Source organism: Mytilus edulis, chromosome 3 (assembly GCF_963676685.1).
Source record: "Mytilus edulis chromosome 3, xbMytEdul2.2, whole genome shotgun sequence".
Lineage (NCBI taxonomy): Eukaryota > Metazoa > Mollusca > Bivalvia > Mytilida > Mytilidae > Mytilus > Mytilus edulis.
Window position 1 is genome coordinate 72633566 of NC_092346.1, and position 20392 is coordinate 72653957.

General features: G+C 33.2%; 1 protein-coding gene across 1 annotated transcript; it reads right to left on the bottom strand.

Annotated features, from left to right (window-relative positions):
* Positions 1 to 4695: 4695 nt before the first annotated feature.
* LOC139517343 (uncharacterized) lies at positions 4696 to 7423 on the bottom strand. Its single transcript, XM_071308280.1, has 3 exons — positions 6988 to 7423; positions 6158 to 6307; positions 4696 to 5289 (listed from the first exon to the last, which is right to left on the bottom strand). Exons 1-3 carry the CDS (start codon positions 7196 to 7198, stop codon positions 5090 to 5092), a joined length of 561 nt encoding a protein of 186 aa, XP_071164381.1. The 5' UTR covers positions 7199 to 7423; the 3' UTR covers positions 4696 to 5089.
* Between the last annotated feature and the right edge of the window lie 12969 nt (positions 7424 to 20392).

Genomic DNA, 20392 nt, shown 5'->3' on the forward strand with positions numbered 1-20392 from the left:
TTGGCAAGCTAGTTAAGATATAGTTGACTAAGATGATATGAGCATGTATGGAATAATGAGATATGTAAAGCATGTCAAACAGTCAATTTTCCACTTAAGAATATGGATGTGAACAAGTACAGGTCGACTGTTTAATCTTCCACTATGCGCAAAATCAATTACAAACACAGAACCTATGACTAGATCTAGGCACCATAAAATGTGACACAATTCAAAGGACCAACTACCTGATTTATACTAAAGAAATTAACAAAAACAACTACAGCAGACATCAAAACAAATACAACCACGTAATAACAGGTTCGTGGTTTGGAACTGGAAAATGGCGAATATTTCGGAGGTTAAACAGGTTGAAGGGGTTTATTAACACCAACCCTTCCATTTACCTGGCATTGGCTGACAAGTGAGGTAATAGTATATTATTCAAAATAAAAATAAAAAATTAGAAGGATTGCTTCATCCGAGTGGTCACATGAATAACTACAAAAACAGACAAAAAAGACATTTGATGTATCTTATATTAATAGTAGCGTACACAAGTTCAAACCACACTTTTAACGTATAAATAAATACAATTCCTAGACATAAATAATCGATTTGCCATAGAATGATCAATGTTTACAGATATAACCGTCAGAAACATGTTGTTTAGTGCCACTTGTTTTTTTCATTCCGGACAAGTGGATACATACATACATAAGTATTTTTCCGTGGCTTCATTCTCAATGAAATCTAATTTCTTTTTTACAATAGTTGTAATAATGAATTATTTTTTACTCTTCAAAACAGTATAATTTTTTTTTGGAAGAAAATCAAGCACGTAAAGTTCTTTAAATATTATTCAAATGACTTTTAAATATTCTCAGCGTAAAATAAATCACGCATGGAAAGGTTACATTATAACTTTTATTTGACGAACATATTTGCTCTGAACATACAATCTAAACAGTTTCAGTATATTATTTATGACCAAAGGCTGTATAAATCTTCAAAGTTTCTCCTATCAGTAGAAATAATGTCAAATGTATTGACTACCTTTAAAAAAGATATTTGGTCTGACAAATTTCTGTCTTTTCAATATATATTCATAATAAATTAATGGGGTTTCTATATCAAGTTTATACATGGTAACATCTTCTGTACAACTCCATCATTAGGTTTTTTTAAAAGTATTAAGATTTGTATATTGATAACATTTCATGTATACTAGTAATGTACAAAAAAACTGTTTATGGACTGTAATGCAAATTATTTAACATACTTTTATTCAGCACATTAAAACCTGCCCCTGCACGAAATACGCCGAATCGCTGTTTTTCGTCTCTAACGGAATGCCATTCCTAGCATAGCTTGACATTTTTTGAGATATTTAATTCATTATTTGCTCACCAAGGCAATACGTTTTTCATCGACCTTCGATTAAGTTATTATTAAATAGTAACACATATGAACATAAAGTAAATGAATCCTATTTTTTTAATAAGGTTTTGTACATTAATATCTTATTATAGTATAAAAAATATTTATGACATCAAAGTGCATTTATATTATGCCCTTGAAATAAGATTTAAACTGAAAAGTAATAGAAAAAATCTCATTCTTAAAAGGCCGTCAGACGTCGTCGTCAGATCAATCACGGACTAGAAAAATCAAACTCAACCACTGAAAAATCCATTTAAAAAAAAAGTTTTAAAAGTGTAGAGTTCGGATATAGTAACATATCCCGTATACATATTCTAAGCAATTATGAATCTGATTATGTATTTTATCAATGTTGTGACTTCTGCAGATTTTGGCCATATTAACAACTCCTAGCTTCCTTTTTTATGCTTGTTCTATTCTATGAAGTTATATATCTTTCACTCAACTGAAAATGATATACTTATTATTGACACTAAATACTGAGCTTATACACAAACACATGCACACAAATAATTATAAAGTAGTCATTTTGAATTTAGATAATATCCGACACTTTTGATTTTTCGCTACCTTTATCCGGCAAAATTTCAGATTTGATACATATAAGGCGAAAAACCTTGTAAAGATTTTGTTTCTGTTTGCTGTTTTAAAGGACGCGAGTATATAGAGACTATATAAACAAACTTGGTACACTTTAAAATTCAATGTTGATCTTATTAACTTTATGCTAATCTATTTATGCATCTGTTTAACCCTATACTTTACAAATAACTTGAAATAAGAATGGAGGTTCTAAACTTTGAAATAAGAATGGACGTTCTAAGCTTTGAAACCGACTTATAATATCTGAATTCGAATGAGCGGGGTTTTCCAGTTATGATCCTTACACAAATTTAATATTTTTTTGTGATGTATAATAATTTTTGTTTATTAGTTTTTGCTTATGTTTTTTGGTGAAATTATGTCTATAAAGGTATACTATATTGCAATGAGCACGGTCTTCTGTGATCAACTTGTTCTTAAACGCTCAGATATATTTGCTTGAAAAGCTTGAAAATACACAATAAGAATTGAGAAAAAAACATGAACAGCTCAAAGCGATCATCTGACTAACTTGTCTGGCCGACTTAGCGTGTTGAAGACCTGCATATAGGTTGCCTTGTCCTGTTTTTAGCTCTTTGATCGGGCTGTTGTCTCTTTGACACATTCCCCATTTCCATTGTTAATCTTATTAGCGATGGAAATCAGGATGCAAGTTAAAATATACTTTAATTTACATTCAGACCCGTTCTCAGGATTCATCTATAATCGGTGTAGGATGCATAAACACGTCCGGTAAGAATGGAGGAGTCAGTTCAATGCACCGTGTCGGAAGATTGTCACATCGTCTATTCTTGCAAACGTGGTCAAGGACGAGTGACATATATCAGAAGTATACTTTTATTTTGATTATAGTATTCTCTTTAAAAGTAGTAAGCTTAAACCAATAAGTTAACGCAGCTGATTTTCAATCAGCATATAGATGTGTTTTTGTTGTTGTTGTTGTTGTTGTTGTTTTTTATGTTGTAAATTGTAAATCTTACACAATTCGATATCTATTAAATTTTCTGGTTTGTGGTTTTCTTAAACATACACACATACTAAATGGGGATGCTTAATTTAGGAAAACCTTAGAAAACTGTCTCATTCTTGGATATTTATTTTTATAGCGAAATCTCACTACTATCCTCTCATTGCACTGGCTAAGAGTCATTGGAATGTTTACCCATTACATTCTGAGTATCAAAAATTACGTTTACAAATGAAATGCATCCGTTGAATTATTTGGAAATCATTAAGAACCTTATGTTCTATAGTGCCCGCAGGCAAAAGTTGACATTCGATGGATTCAGCTTCTCTTTTTATGTCACTTCAGATATAATAGCCCCACGCGTTAAAAGTATTTGTTCATCCTTGGTGTTCACAGTTTTGGATTCGGACATAAAGAAGGAAAACAACCGAAAGCGCACCGAACACACCAAATTTAAACACTGTTATTTTCTTTACTAAAAGTCCCATACGGGGCATTTAATTTAAAAGCTTTGGGCCTGAAGAAGGTATATCCAAAAGCGTTCAAGACGCACCAAATTTAAACACAATTGTATGTGCTGTAAACATATTCTGGAACCAATGGTCGATTGTACAAATTTGAATCAAGGCAAAATCTGGTGCAATGCATGAAATATGAAAATTGAAAACGTAAAATATTTTTACACGTTTGTCAACGCTGTATGCGCTCGCAAAATTCAACTTACTTACAACTACGTTCTACAGGTCAGCTTGCAATGAATTGTTAAAGCAACGCTAGCTGTCGAATTTATGTTTACCATTTTGAATCAAATTCTCATCTTTGATTTATAACATACATAAATGTATATCCAAATTACAAAAAAAATCTACAATAAACAATTAACAATACATGGGCTCGATAATATATATCAGCAATTCGTGATTATTTTAGTCTAGTTGCCAACTTATTAAATCTTCGAAGATTGTTGACGGTCACTATCCGATATAACCATAAACATAGCTATCTTAAATAGATAGCGACCTCGTGCAATTGGACTTTTATATGTCTGTTTGAATTCATGTTATTGGTTCAAAATTTATAAATTAATCAACCTGTATAAAAAAAGATGTGCTGTGTATCAAATCAGTCAACGAAATATTTTTTTCACTTTCAATGTTGACATTTGTTTTTTTAATGAATGAACACAACTTATACATGCATAACCAATATCTAGCTAATGATTTACATTGCGGATTCAATGAGGTCGAATTATTCATTTGAAAGAATAAATCACCAGCGATGTATTTTAGCTTGTTATGAAAATTTTTAACTAGCTATTAAAAGCGAAATACTATTTTATTTTTCCGTTTCATAAATGATTGAAAAAAAAGAAAAAAACCTTTTACTATATATCTTAGATAAAGCCCTTTAATTTTGCATCAAATAAAGCCTTATCAGTAAAATCCATTATAAAACAGAGATGCGGTATAATAACCAATGAGAAAAACTATCTGGACAACTGGATGTGAATATTTTATACAGATCACCACACGGCCATCAGCAATGAACCAAACTCATTACGTATAGCATTAATTATAAGACTGCAAAGGGACCCTGTTTGACATACCGGGTATTGTGAACCAATTTTAAAGAGAGAAAAAAAAAACCGTTAAAACAACCATCGAAAAAAAAGATGGGATACCTGTTATGTATAAATACATTCATTTCATAATAAATAATCTTTATTCACATATCAATAAAACAAATTTGGTAACAAGCAAACACAATTTCGGTTTACAAGTCATTGCATATATATATCACGTACTCATCATAAATATAAAAATTGTAACAAACTTATTCTACACAACGCTTTTTATGATAGTCAAGAGTTTTAGTTATCTTTCAAATGTATAGTTCAATCTGTAGATATTCTTAACATAACGACTTTTAAGACCAGTAAAACTCGATATCAAGGGAAATATGCATGTCGTAAACACTATAATCAAAACTTAATAGGTCAATACTTTTGTAACCTCTAAAATGACGATCTTTACATTATATTTAATTTTAATATGTTGATTCCCTCTGTCAATATTTATTAGAAGCAAGCGTAAAAGTTTATGCAGATGGTTTCGTTCCTCCTCCTCCGCCGCCGCCTTTACCTTCTACAATCATCAAAATACCACCAATAATTTCTAGCACAAGGGCGATGATCGAAAGAGCAAATGAATAACCAAACTTATAGTCCGTAGTGTTATTTTCCGGCCAATCGTTCACTTCGGCAGCAAAAACTATAACGCCGATCAGATAAAATACCCCTGAAATGAAAAGTAATGGTTAATTAAGAAATTATTTATCTGAAGATTCATTTAAAGTTCATAACATTTATAGATAAACCCGTTTTATTTTTGATAGTATTGATAACAAGTACTCTACGTTTTTTACTTTCGATGTTTATTGAATGACAACAGAGATCGATGTGTATTGAATGACAAAAGAGATTATCAAACTTTCCTGCAAAACAATATTTCTGAATTGTCCAAATAAAACTTTCACACGACGTGAAAAAAAAATGTTCACATATATACAGGAATTTTCCCAGCGAGGCTGACAATTGCATATTACCCTGATGATAACCTTGAACTTTCCTACACCTGACGGTCAGTATTTGATCGAAAATTAGTGCCCACCTTACTGAATTTTAATCAATTTTCTTAAATTCTACTTAAGGTTTATTCGATTTAATTAAACTCTCAATACATCAAAGTTGATAGAAAAATATTAACTCGTGAGGAATTGTTTCCCACGACGGGAAGTAATAGGTTGCCCATCTTCAATAGAAAGCCAAAATATTTTGAAGTATTAAACTCAATGAACGTCATAATATCGTTTTTCTAGTATAAAGTTGTTACATTTTGTCATGCCGGGGTCTTTTACTTCTTTTTTTGTTGTTGTTGCTTTCAAACGGTTTGTAGGTGAAGAATATTTCACCAATATGTTAATATGACTGTGGCAGGCTTCAAGATTTTGAGCGTTGAGTATTGGTTTCGATGTCGTCGGCAACTTGTGATATAGTAAGTAACAGCCATTCGATATCTTCGCTCACAACGTTAAACAAAAATTAATTAAGTCTCAACAGCATAAAAGTATTAACATTACACATATTGAAAGATCAATACAATTTACCTGTAGCGATGCAGATAATAGCAACTGCAATGGCAACTTCTCCATTTTTCTGACATTTGCTAACAAATATGTACAGTACAACTAGGAAAAAGGAAACTAAAATGCCGAAAAATCCAAAGGTCACAAATGCCTGAACTACACCATACCATTCTGAAACAGATTAAACATAATCAGTATGAATATTTATAATATTTTTCTTCTAGTTGCAGACTTAAATAGTACATATGCATATGCTGTGGTTATCTAATGGAATAATATATAACTTTTTTTTTTCATTTGGTGCTCTGTTCCAAAAAAATGTAAAAGATTTTGGTCTAACTAGACAGCCTTTAGTTCTAAAGTATAGAGTATAAGGCAGCAACCATTTGATTTTCTGGGGGGGGGGGGGGGGGGGGGGGCTATGTTTTTTTTTGGAAAAAAAAGTTTGTTTCCAGTTTTTGGAGAAAAAAATAATTTGTTTTTGATTCTGAGAAAAAAAAATTGTTTGTTTCACCCTCAGCTGCCACTATATGTAATGCTAAAATTGAAAGAAAAAAATTGTTTTCTACTTGTCGCGAAAAAATAGATTGTTTCCCCCCCCCCCCCCCCCCCCCCAGAAAATTAAATGGTTGCTGCCTAATCGTTTATTTCACTTTTTAGTAATTAATGAAATTCGTAAAACTAAGATATTCATTCTTTGATTCTAAATTTACCAGCATTACAATTAAGCTATGGAACAACAATTTGCTAATTATAAAGATTACTGCATTTCAATATTAAACAATTAAACAATTTTCCCATTATCAAGATGTTTCCAATTCTAAAAAAAACGAGACGATCCACTAACTCACCGTTCGCCCAGCCGTCTAAAGTTACACACCCAGTCGGAATATCTGCTTCTCCACATCTTCTCCATAAACCATAATGAGTATTTCCTACATCCTCATAAACCCAATCAGTTGTCGTATAGGAAATGCATGTAAATAATGTAGCTATTAACAATAAAATAAAAGCTACTTTGCACAAAATAGATGCACCCTTAAAATCATCCACCACTCCCATTTTTTATTTATGACCGAGTTGCTACCGAACTGTAGGTTATAGATTGACACTGTTGATAGCATCATTTTAGTTTTATAAATGTTTGTCGTCAAAACAAATACTTCCACAGCAAAAAACTTTATTATCAATATACGTTGTTAACCAATTCATATCAAAGACGGGTGGAATCCATCCTTGCTTAACAACATACCATAACTGCGTCTGCGTAGTGGATGTCACAACGTTATCTGATTTGCATGAATTGTGTCGGTAATAGAGAAAATTTCAAGATTATAGATTTTTAAATTTTATTAACTATATATATGTTTATATTCATATTTTTGATTCAATAGTAAACGCCTTCTTAAATTGATAAAGGTTTAAAACTTTTGATAAAACATTGATAAACTTTTATGACTACGTACATTTGCACTGAAATTAACAGCAAATTAATACAAAAATTACTAAGGAATGCTTATTTACACGATATTAATACAATTTTGTGCTCCTATTGTTAGTCCCTTTAACGATATTAAAAGGCAAAGAAGTAACTGAATCTATGAGTGCATTTCTTTCTAACCAAAGTTTTATAAACGTTGTGTGCCGTTTGTTCTAGTTTGTTAAACGTTAGTTACATTTATTGGAGTACTTCTACTTCTACTTTAGACAACATAAAACCAGGAACAACAATCATCAACGACTGGAAGTCCTATGATTGTCTATGTTCAGAGGGATTTGAACATTTAAAAGTCAACCATTCTGTAAATTCCAAAAAGGATAAGGACATCCTAAATGTTAAAATTTTGTTGAAAGTGAAGCTGTATTGTACTGTCTCTCGGATACCAACTGCTTAATTCTGGTTAGCAACGTTCTTATGTGGAAATAATTCAAAAGATTATAAATATGCATAGTGCTGAATGACCAATTATGAATATATGGAAATATGCTCTGCTTCTTCTTTATCTATACAATTGTTAAATAATAATTGTTTTTCTGAAGCATGCAATGCTTGGTAATGCAGATAATGTATTTTCTTTTTAAAATATTTGATTTTGAATGACATATTTTATTACATTAAATTTAAAATGTTTGATGAGTTAATATTTTTCAATAAAAAATGCATTCAGACCATGAATAAAAACGTCGATTGAGTGATATTAAAATATTCTCGTCATACCTTTCTTATAATTATCATTAACAACAAAAAAATCAAAACATGAATTATTCCACCACGTTGCCCCTGGTTAATTCTATTAACCTTCAATAGTCGTTAAAACTTGAGGAATAAAAAGTAATTTCACTTTGAAAGTGACTTTAGTGAGGTTCACTATGCATGACAAATGTTGATGGATCGAAAGTTGGCATTATCAAGCACATAGTTAAAATGTTATATGTCAAAGGAATATGAAATGATATAGCAGGCAATAATTGCCCAAATATGTCTAAATATTATGTTTGACCTCATATTAACAGATTTTTTTTTTTTCAAATTTAGATTTTGTATTACTAAATCCTATTAATATGCCACAATAACCCATGGCGAACCAAGAAACAGTTTTTCATTTGTCGGATATTTTTTTTTTATCTACGACCAGTTCAGCATTCCTCAATTGCATTAGTTTACACCCCAAATCAGGTTATACGTACTTATTTACACTCTAAAGTTGGAAAGGGAATCTCTCTTGCAATAACTAGTGTTGATAACGAGTAAGCGAAATCACCATACTGCTATGACAAAGTCTTCTGCCACGAGTAAAAATTTTTACTCCGACAGGCACACTTTCAAAATAAAACTCCATACTGTGACTGGCAGTTGATAAGGAATCAAATTCTAAGAATCAGTAAACAAGATCAAGCTATTATCCAGTCAGTTCATTTTCACTGTTGTATGCGAGTATGTTCATTGTCGAATAAAGGATCATGGGAAAACTTTATTTGTTTACGTTTTGAAAATACCAAAATAATTGATTTGAAACAAAATTTTAACATATTTTTATTATGATGTGTCTTTTTAATGTAAAATAACAGTATTTATGTTCAAATATGTGTTATAAAAGCAACATAATATAGAATACAAATTATTAAAAGCGATCCATTTTCACTATAGATGCGATACATTATCACTGTATGGCATTCATTTCTGATGTAGAATTTTCGAAGATGCGATGAATTTTCATTGTAGATTAATGTGATAATTAGACTTGTAACAAATGAAAAACTTATTTGATTACTTTAATATTTATTTATTTTTATAACTTGTATCTGTCAATAAAAACTGGCTGGCCATTTATACGTTTTCCCACAGTATTTACATGTGTGAACTGTATTGCCATGTTTCCCTGCTTTGTGATTCGCTAGGTCTTTTGAAGTTGCAAATTCCTGATTACACAAATCACACTGATACTTTTTGTTGTTTTCTTGGTGCATGTTGTTTCAAATTATGTTTGTAAAAAAATTACCTCTCGCATTTCTTAAATTTATAGGGCTTGTTGTTTAGGTGCTTGTTGACATGGCCATCAAAGTGTTGTTTTTATACGAACACATTTTTTTTCGGTTCGTATATTGCTATGATGTCTTCATCGTCTGCGTCGTCCGAAGACACATTTGGTTTCCGGACAACTTCAATTTAAGTGAATGGATCTATATAAATCTTAAAGAAGGTTCAATACCACAAAAGGAATGTTGGGATATATATTTGGGAATTATGGTTCCAACCGTTTACGAAAAAGGGGCATAAAAGAAGCATTTTTTTAAAATTCAGGATAATTACTTATACATATAGTTTTGTATAGGAATTTCGATTGCTCCGATATTGTACCACAGTGTTCAATACCACAAGTAGAAGGTTATGGTTCATTTTTGGGGTTATGGTACTAACAGTTTAGGAATGAAGCAACAAAAAGGGACAACAAACAATCATGTTTACTTTGTAGTTTCCGGAAAATTACTTGTGTGTAAGTTTTTGGATCTTTCTGGCATTGTACCACAAGGAACAATATCACAAGGGGAAGGCTGGGATTAGGTTCGGGGACAATTGTCCCAAACATGCAGAAATTAGGGACAACAGAAATGGCAAAAAAAATGTTTCTAGTTTCCAGACAATATCTTGTGTTTAAGTGTGTGGATCTCTCTAAAATTGTACTACAAGGTTTATTTATAATACATCAAAGGAAAGACTGGGATTTCGTTTGATGGTTGAAACAGGTTCATATCTCTTTTTTTTATATTTCAAATGTTTGAAAGTATTGCGCATACGATTTGTAAGATCTTCGACGACATTTACCTTGTGTCAGAAAGGGGGACGAAAGATACCAAAGGGACAGACAAACTCAGAAATCTAAAATAAACTGACAACGCCATGGCTAAGAATGAAAAAGACAAACAGACAAACAATAGTACACATGACACAACATAGAAAACTAAAAAATAAACAACACGAACCCCACCAAAAACTAGGGGTGATCTCAGGTGCTCCGGAAGGGTAAGCAGATCCTCCTCCACATGTGGCACCCGTCGTGTTGCTTATGTGATAACAAATAACCTATATAACGTCTTAAATTTGATCCTAATCCAAATTCAGATTGGATCAAGCTTTAATATTGTGTCCAAATTTGCCCCAACTGTTCAGGGTTCGACCTCTGTGGTCAGCAAAGCATTTTAATGTTTTACTACAAAAGGAGCAGATGTGATTAAAAGTTCCTATCGCTTTCTTCATATTGTAAGCCAGGCCAGCAAAGGCGTATCCAGGGGGACTGGAAAAAATGGTTGATTATATAGGGAATCACTAAAGCGTGAGATGGGGCGCCCCCTTTAGGTAAGCCATCGGGCCCGCCTTACAAAAAGTTCTGGATCGGCCACTGCCCAGTTCTGCTTTTGAAGTGTTTGGAACAATTAGTACAAATTAGGCCTTCTCCATGCTATCAGTTTTTATGTTCATTGAGAAGTCTTAACATTTTAATGCACACTGGTCACATTTGTGTAACTCATTAGTGTGGATCTTCTTATGCCTGTGCAAACTAGATACCCATTTTGTCTTGAAAGGGCAATAAGTGCATTGGTATAAAGACCCCTCGTTCTTAACTTTTTTCTTTTTTCTGTGATTCATCTTCACTTGCCTCCCCTAATGCTTCAATATCCATGTTCTAAAGGAAAGATAGTTTTAGCTCGATTGTTGCTTGCATGTTCTTTACTGTCAAAAATGAAACGACACGTGTCAGACATATAATTATCCAAAGTCATCAAAGCGTGAAATGCACGTCAAGTTGTGTAGGGCAAACTTTTTCTGTCAAAAATGTAAACTGATAAAGTTGCATTGGTACCGTACATGATGTACGTGTTGTAGAGCACCCTTGATACTACCGCAGAGGTCGAACCCTGAACAGTTTAGGGTAAGTATGTACACAACATTCAAGCTAGACTCTTTTTTTATGAAATAAAAAAAAATGTTAAATGTCGGACCATTTGTACCTCAATGTGGACCATTTCGATAATTTAAAATCCAAAATACCAAAATCCCAAATTTAAAAACACGATGAGATTCCAGCATGCCAAAGTACGCCAAATATTCAATTGTTGTTGAAATCCAACATAATTTATTTCTTGATAGTTTGGACCCCACAAACTTGTTAAATGGGCCAAAAATTTATAAAAAATAATATACACAATCATGTATGGATTTAGCTTATCAAATATCCTCAACTTTTATTTTAAACCTTGTGGGCCAATTTAAAACCAGACCCAAAATCAAAATCTTACTTCAAAACCTCATTGAAATTGGGCAAGAAGTGATTTTTAAAAAAAATATTAGAAAAGTATTGTTGTTTTTTATCCCTTATTATTACGTTCTATTTCGATAAACATGATAGATGTATGTATTCAGTGATGAAGTGTCATTGCATTGGATAAATATAACTACACTTTAAATAAAGATGCTGATGTCTATTACATGAATCTTCTGCTTTGTAAATAGACCCATACTCGAAATCCAATGATAAAATTTAAAACACTTTCAACTCTTAAATGATCCACATGTTGTTCTATTATGACTACGAAGTGTTATATTTTAAATAAATATTAATTATATTGAATTTATTGGAGTGTTCAATCAAACTTTCCATCTCAAAGTCAGCAGTATCAAATCCTTTTCCTACTTTAATTATTGTTTGAGCAAGTCGGCTGAATTAGGAATTTAATGCATAAATATGAATAAAATTCATACAGTGAAAATGCACCGCATATACAGTACTAATGAATCGCTCTACAGTGAAAATGAAGGTAAAGTATCATTATTCAACAGTAAAGATAGCATCATAGTGGAATTCAATACAATATAGACAAACTGAATAACAAAAGCTATTTTACGTTATACAACATTAATAATTGTGTTGAAATTAATATTCTTCTGCAACTACATCTTTCCTGCTAGTTTTTAATCACCTGCACGATTTGTTCGCAAAACGTCCTAAGTATTTCACCTATTTCTGGCATCCACTAGATATGTAAAAGTTAAATGTATTTTGTGTTTTAGAAAGATAAAATATTTTTTGGATTTTGACGGGCATTTTTTTTTTTCGATCCTGCAGAAGGTGTTATAATAAACAAACACCTGAATTACATTTGATACTGTCCACTCAGTAACATCCTTTAACTCGCCTGTAGTTGTGTAGATACATATTGTCTGTCTATTGTATAGATTAGTCTGTACTCAGAGTAATTTTTTTTTAGGTCTAAACACAACCATTGTTTGTCTATTTGTTATGATGACCCTTAAGTTTACGCCACATTTTATGTATGTGACTGTCCCAAGTCAGGAGCCTATGATTCAGTTATTGTCGTTTATTGCTGAGTTACATATTTGTTTTTCGTTCATTATTTTGTACATGAATCAGGCGTTTGAATCATACCACATCTTCTTTTTTCTATCTAGTGAGAGGAAGGACATCATCTATACAGCGGACAAACCATGTAAAAGTTGTGATAGAACAGGAATGATTACTGCTCTAGGTTCTAAGGGGAATAACTCTGAAGAAACAAAAAGATCTAGAAACACATGCATTCAATTTGCAGGACGACAACTTGTTAGTGGAATATATGAATATACCCTGATTTATACACTTCTATTTAAACCGACAAACTTGTAGGATTTTAAAATGTTAGTTTACAAAATAAAACAAGACAGGGTTACATATCACCCTACTCGGTATTCTGTGGTTGGCAAAGATGCAACAAATACCAAGTCTTAGGTTATTTTGGATAGTAAATATCGGATTACAAGATAAAATCTACACACAAAAATAAATGTGCACAAAATGTTCATTGTCAGTTTCTTGAAATAAGTAGTTTTTACAACTCTTTCAGTTGCACAAAACCAGACATTTCTTAATTAAATATTTTAATACAACGTTACAACTAATAGTGGTGTTATCAGACGAGCATTTCTTCTGTACACATTTTTTTCAAACCAGTTAAAGAAATATATTCATACTACAGTAACTAACCTGTTCTCTCTACATTTATGGCTTGTCACAACATAGTACCTCATATCAGTATGAAAATGACTTATGACCTTCTAGAACATAAAAGATCTAACAGAAAATGAAGTTTATTTCATTACTAAATCATTAGCTCTCGATGTAAGAGTAACGACTCTGCTAATCGAACGGACTTTGACTGAAACAACGACAGAAACCATGTGTCAATGTAGAAAGGTTTGCAAGAACTTCAAAGGTTTAAAGATAATCCAGGCAATAATTAACTGGATATGGAAAGCAAACAAGGGACCTCACAAACACTGATTAGACGACAGACCGCAGCCAGGAAGAACACCACATTGATGAGGTCCTTTTACTTGATAAAGCTTCTCATACCAATATTAAGGGAGGGACAAAGGATTCAAAACCAGCGGAGGACAGTGCCAATTGTCAACAGACAGCAATAAAAACAAAAGATACAATGATCACCAACAGATGATAGATGATGTCAGATCTTTGAGGAAGATCTAGAAAGATCTTATACAACACACTGACTGGAGGTGTACACAGGAAGATATCAACATTGTCAACAATTGTGTACACAATTGGACAAGAAATGTTTGGAGTGGGTAACTCCTAAACATGAGATGGCTCTCCGTGTGACACAAAAAAAAATAACCGACTTCAGCAAGAAATACAGACACTGAGAACGGAAATAAGTAATGTTACAAGGCAGTACAGAAGAGCAATTGAGGAGAAAAGAGAAGGTCTTAACTAGCTCAAATCAATTCTAATGGAGCGAAGAAACAATCTATAAAGAGAAGAAAAGCATGGAGAGAAAGAAGGAAATAGACTGTAATTTTTGTTTGTTTGTGGAATTTAACGCATTTGTCATACAAATGAGAGGTTTAGCTAGCTGTAAAACCAGGTTTTATCCACTATCTACATAAGAACATGCCTGGAACAAGTCAGGAATATGACAGTTGTTATCCATTCGTTTGATGCGTTTCAGCTTTTGATTTTGCCATTTGATTTAGAACTTTCCGTTTTGAATTCTCCTCGGAGTTCGACATTTTTGGGATTTTACCAAAAATTCAAGTTGACCAAAGCAACAATGGACGAAACGAAGGCCCTTCCAGAGTGTTGTAAAAAGTTATATTAGTGGGATTCAGCTGCGGTTAATAACATCAGGACAGCCATTACAATAACACAAACTAACATTAAGCAACCGCAAAATAGAGGGATCATGGACGATTTAATTACCACTAAAGATATTCATGTCCAAGCTAGATGGGGTTCAATGCATTGGAAGAGACGGTAACATGACATGGACAAGAATTGCTTTCAAGCCAAAGAAATATATAGATTCAATAATTAGAAAGAGCACACACCAAGTTGAACTGAACGTGCAAGGAAAAGTCATTCAATCAATAATTGACAATACCATCAAGTGCTTAGGAAAGTGGTTTAAAGAACAATATCAGGAGAATCAAACCACAAGTATCACAGAAAGTGAGGAACACCGACAAGACTGGTCTACCAGGAAAATCAAAGAAAAGGGTATACCAACATAAGACTCCTGCCAAGAATATCATGACCATTCATGTTGTAAAAAAAATACATTGAAAACCGTTCAAAAACTTGAAAGAACCATCAACAAACATCTAAGAAAATGGTTAGGTGTTCCACCAAGTTTTCCATCAGTAGGGCTGTACAGCAGGACCAACACGCTACAGCTGCCATTAACATCTTGGAAGAATTCAAAGTTGATAAAATTCGCCTTGTTATACATTGAAAGAATCTAGAGATGGTAAAGTAATTACATCAATTGTCCACGAAAGAACAGAACGAAAGTGGTCAAGCATTTCATAGACAGAGAACAGATTGAGTCATAAATACATTGTAGAAACAGTGGCAGTATGAAGACAGTACCTTGGTATATCGAATACTTCTACTGGAATAACGCTAACCCCCATCACAAACAAAGACAGTAGAATTAGGGAGACAAATGTGCTTGGTCAGGATTGGAATTAGAAAAAAAGATCCCTTACAGTGTCATTAATGATGTGGTATCCTGAATTCAGTTCCATCGAAAAATTAGTGTATAATGCGTTACCAACACCTACAAATGTGCACAAGATGGTACCGTAAGGTGACCTATAGTTATCTATTTCTGTGTCATTTGCTCTGTGGTGGAGATTTGACTCATTGACAATCATGCCACATCTTCAGAAACACCAGATTGTCCCTTGTGCAAAAAAAAGAGGAACTCTACAAAAGAGGAGCGAAAAATACCTGAGGGATGTTCAAACTCATAGATCGAACATAAAGTGACAACGCAAAGGCTGAAAACTTAAAGGACAATCCGATAATAAACAGTACACAAGACACAGCATAGAAAACTAAAGACTAAGCAACACAAACATCACCAAAACACTGAGGGTAATCAGATCCTGCTCTATTTGTGGCACCCGTCGTGTTGCTCATCTAATTACAAACCTGGTGCAAGTTGCAATTTCAGGATATAATATGACTCTAACACAGGGAACATACACATGGCGACACAATCAAGTACTACGTGAATATAAAAAGAGGAAACAACACACATAGGAAACAAACTTATCAAGATCCAGTTTGTGAAGGAGGGGGAACTATGTGAGAAAAGTAAACAGAACACGTTAGGAATGTTAAACCAGTCACGAGTTTGGCAGCTAGATGATCTAAGACAATAGCTGAAGTAGTCATTTCGAGAAAAAGGTCTAAATATGAAGCAGATTCATCTGTGTCGGTAGTATCTTTAATTTCAAGTTCACTTGGATATATTAAATGTAAGTGATCACTGAATCTATTATTATTAAGCGAAAGTACATCCTCAATATACCGAAAGGTGAAATTAAAAGACTGGGCTTATTTCTTTTCTCCTTTCTGTACAAGCCTTTGGATAAATTCTGCTTCATAGGAATATAAAAACAAATCTGCAAGTAGAGGAGCGCAATGGGTACCCATTGGAATTCCAAGTCTGTTGGAAGACCAAACCTCCAAATTCCACAAATATGTTGTCAATTAAAAAGTCCAGCATGGCAGTGATATCCTCGTCGTTATATTTTTTCCTTGACTCTGAATAATTTTTCATAAATTCCAGCCCAAAACTAGATATTTAAAACGTCTAGTGCCCTATTTGTTAAAGAAACATCAGCTGACGAGTTCTTTCAGTCGAGCTTTAAGTTTAGTATGTTGAATAGTGGTATAAAGAGTTGAAAAATCAAAGGTTTTAATGTTGGTACGAGATTTTAATGATTGAGATTGTAAATTCACCAATAACTCTTTTGAATTTTTCAGTATCCACATCTGATTAACAACACTTCTTGAATATGCCGTGTAGGAATATTTCTGAAGTCCTTCTTTGACTGCAGTGAGTATAGCAGTAGGAACTTTAAAAAGGGGTTTAGTGGAACACTTGGAAGTTCCTGCAATATACCTTTCCTTATAAGGATTCTTGAAGCTTAGGAATCCAATATAAAGATGGAAGATGGATTAACATCAAAGGAGATTATAACCAATTTGTGGTTTTTCAGGATCTCCTGCTTCGTAAGAGAACTTAGTGTATATATAGGATTTCCAAGTGTGTTATTTATCCCCAGTTCCTTAATTAGGCAGTCAATGTAGTGTTTCTTGCAAACAAAAACAATATTGTTTGAGGCTTTGTTAGCTGGTGCGACAAGATATTTTTCATGGAGACAAGCCAACTCCTCTATGACATGAGGGTCTTTAAAGATGGAAGGAGCTTTGGTGCTCATTGACCCTTTAAGCTAACTTACTATTATCTGAATCAATGACCTCACTGATTTTACCCACTCCGAGAAAGTGTCAACCTCAACCTTTTCTCTTTTTGCCCAGTCTTTTGCATAACCCTCAACATAATTCATTAGTAGTTTGAAGTTCTGCTTTCAATTGATTGACTGTGGCTCTCTGTATTTCGGACCCTTGGACAAAAGTTGTCTCAACTTGTAGTTATTGACTATGTTTATGTCTCCAGAAATTACATGGCCAGCAGGATTATACACGAAATGGGAATGTGAACAGTCACAATCAGGTGGTTTAGCTTTGAGGTCATCAATATTTAGATTCTGCAACACTTTTTTGTGATTAAAAGTTTTAGATGCAACAGGTTTGGTGTAGGAATACGATACTATAGGAGAAGGTTGATCCTTAAAGTAAAAAGGAATGATGCTTTTTACTCAATACCCTTGTTTGTGAACTTCAAATTGAAGAATGAACGTTTTTGCAGTTCCTCCGAATCTTCAAAAACGGGTCTGAATAATCTATGGTTAGCAATATCCATCACCATGGCAACTATTTTATACTTCGTAGATCGTTTATCTGTAGTGTGGCATTCTTCACAAGCTTTCAATAGAGAGTTCAGTCTAGAAAGCGGAAATGAGTACAGTTTAGAGCGAATGTGATGAATTAAATGAGGTTTATATATATGTTCGGCAAGCCCATCTATAGAAACATCATGCATACCAGGTGGATTACAGCGACGATGTCCATGGCTCCTCGGCCGACGAAGAGACCTATTGAATAAATCCATCACATTCACTGAACTACAGATAGGGCTACTCAAGTTACCTACAGTATCTATTTTATCGTTACATCCATAAGGTGTTACAGAACCTAATTCTCTGATCCAGTATTCTTATAAAAAAAAAGCCTGAGGTCTATTTGTTATGTTGTAAGGGAGCTACCATTTGATTTTTATGGGGGGGGGGGGGGGGGGGGCTAGGATGAAAAATTTTGTCCTCCATTTTTTTTTAGTTGTAATCTCTGTCCTGCCTTTTTATTTTTCACTCTATTCGGTCCGAATTTCATCCTAGCACCCCCCCCCCCCCCCCCCCCCATAAAAATCAAATGGTAGCTCCCTAAGGTATGGTTAAATTAATTTTTTTTTCTAAAGGAAACTTTAAATTAAACCCTACAATGTTAGAATTACAATTGCTCTCGCCTTCCTGAGTTTATAATCCTTGCACTGTGTCCAGCGCCCTGGACATTCTATGGAATATAAAAATATCATTTTCGGCAGTCGAGTGGAGTCTTTCACCGTCTTTTTTTTTTTTATATATATATCTATTAGGTTGTAGCACAGTTTATATTTGCATTTTATATACAATGTATGAGTGCCTATCAATAAAAAGAACCATGTCTGGATCCTCGATATTCGTTATGGAAATAAATAAACTCATCATAGATACCAGGACTGAATTTAGTGTATACGCCAGACGGGTGTTTCGACTACAAAATACTCATCAGTGACGCTCGAATCCAAAAAGTTTAAAAAGGCCAAATAAAGTACGAAGTTGAAGAGCATAAAAGACCAAAATTCCTAAAAGTTTTGCCAAATACAACTAAGGTAATCTATGCCTGAGGAAGAAAAGCCTTAGTATTTCAAAAAATTCAAAAATTTATAAACAGTAAACTTATAAATATGGCACTGGCTACGGTTACATGGAAATGTAACAATAATAAAAATATTATTGTTACATTGGAGACTAAATGCCGGAATGCATGGTTGGGTAAGGACCTGTTTGATTACGAATGTAACAATAATTATTGAGGCTACGGTTACATTGCGTTATTGTTACATGAAAAAAAGCAATGTACGATGGGACTAGTAATATGTACTAAATATTAAAAGTTGAGGACATTTATTACATACATTTATAACATAATTTATTTACTGTAATTTTTTATGTACAATGACTATTTCTACAAATCCGAAATTACGTCCTCCACGGATACGTGTACATACAGAAGTTCTTAGTATTTTTAAGTTACAGTTAGCAAACTTTTCTTTTGATGTATCAATTTGCGTCATGTTGTATACATGTAGCTGTATGAAATTTATGTCTTGATAATGTTTCAGTTTCGTTTAAAACGCATCCCAAGTTTTATTTTTTTCACCCTAAACACCATTTGTTGAATAATAATATTTATTATTTATCAGTATTACAAGTATTGTTTAGTACATATGAAAGAATTAAGCAATACAACTATAGAAGATTTAAGTTTAATAAATCTACTGGCGTACATTGCTGGTTTTCATGTAACAATAACGTAATGTAACCGTAGCCTCAGTAATTATTGTTACATTCGTAATTATTCGGTTCCTTGCCCAACTTTGCATTCCGGAAATTAGTCTCCAATGTAACAATAATATTTTTATTATTGTTTCATTTCCATGTAACCGTAGCCAGTGCCTATAAATATAACCATATCAATGACAATTCATGTCAGCACAAAAAGTGCTGACTACTGGGCTTGTGATACCCTCGGAGAAATAAATCTCCACCAGCAGTGGCATCGACCCAGTGGTTGTAAATAAATATACTACAACTTTCAAATTGTTAATTTTCCATTTTTCAGAAGTATCATAAACATAATGATACCCTCTGCATAATTGTACGGCGTTTTCGTGACTCAGTTATGTTGTATTTTTGCATGTACACATAATACAGACTTTATAAACATGACTATATATGTGCTTTCTACACAAAAACGGTTCCTTTATATAAAAAAATATAATGCTTGACAAACATAATTATGAGGAAGAATGACTAAAATCTTCGCTTCATCATTTCTGAAAGTCACCATCCCAAATGTTGACCGATACAGAGTAAATTGGACCAAATCACTACTTTACCTAAAATTTCATGCCCCAAATTATTTGTACAAGTAACTTTATCCCCCT

What these genes read in the sequence shown, in the direction of transcription:
- LOC139517343 (XM_071308280.1), bottom strand. Translation starts at nt 7,198, where the DNA reads ATGGGAGTGGTGGATGATTTTAAGGGTGCATCTATTTTGTGCAAAGTA. An exon ending in TTTAGACGGCTGGGCGAACG is followed by an intron (nt 6,308 to 6,987) that starts GTGAGTTAGTGG and finishes AATCTGTTTCAG; the next exon opens with AATGGTATGGTGTAGTTCAG. An exon ending in TATTATCTGCATCGCTACAG is followed by an intron (nt 5,290 to 6,157) that starts GTAAATTGTATT and finishes TTTTCATTTCAG; the next exon opens with GGGTATTTTATCTGATCGGC.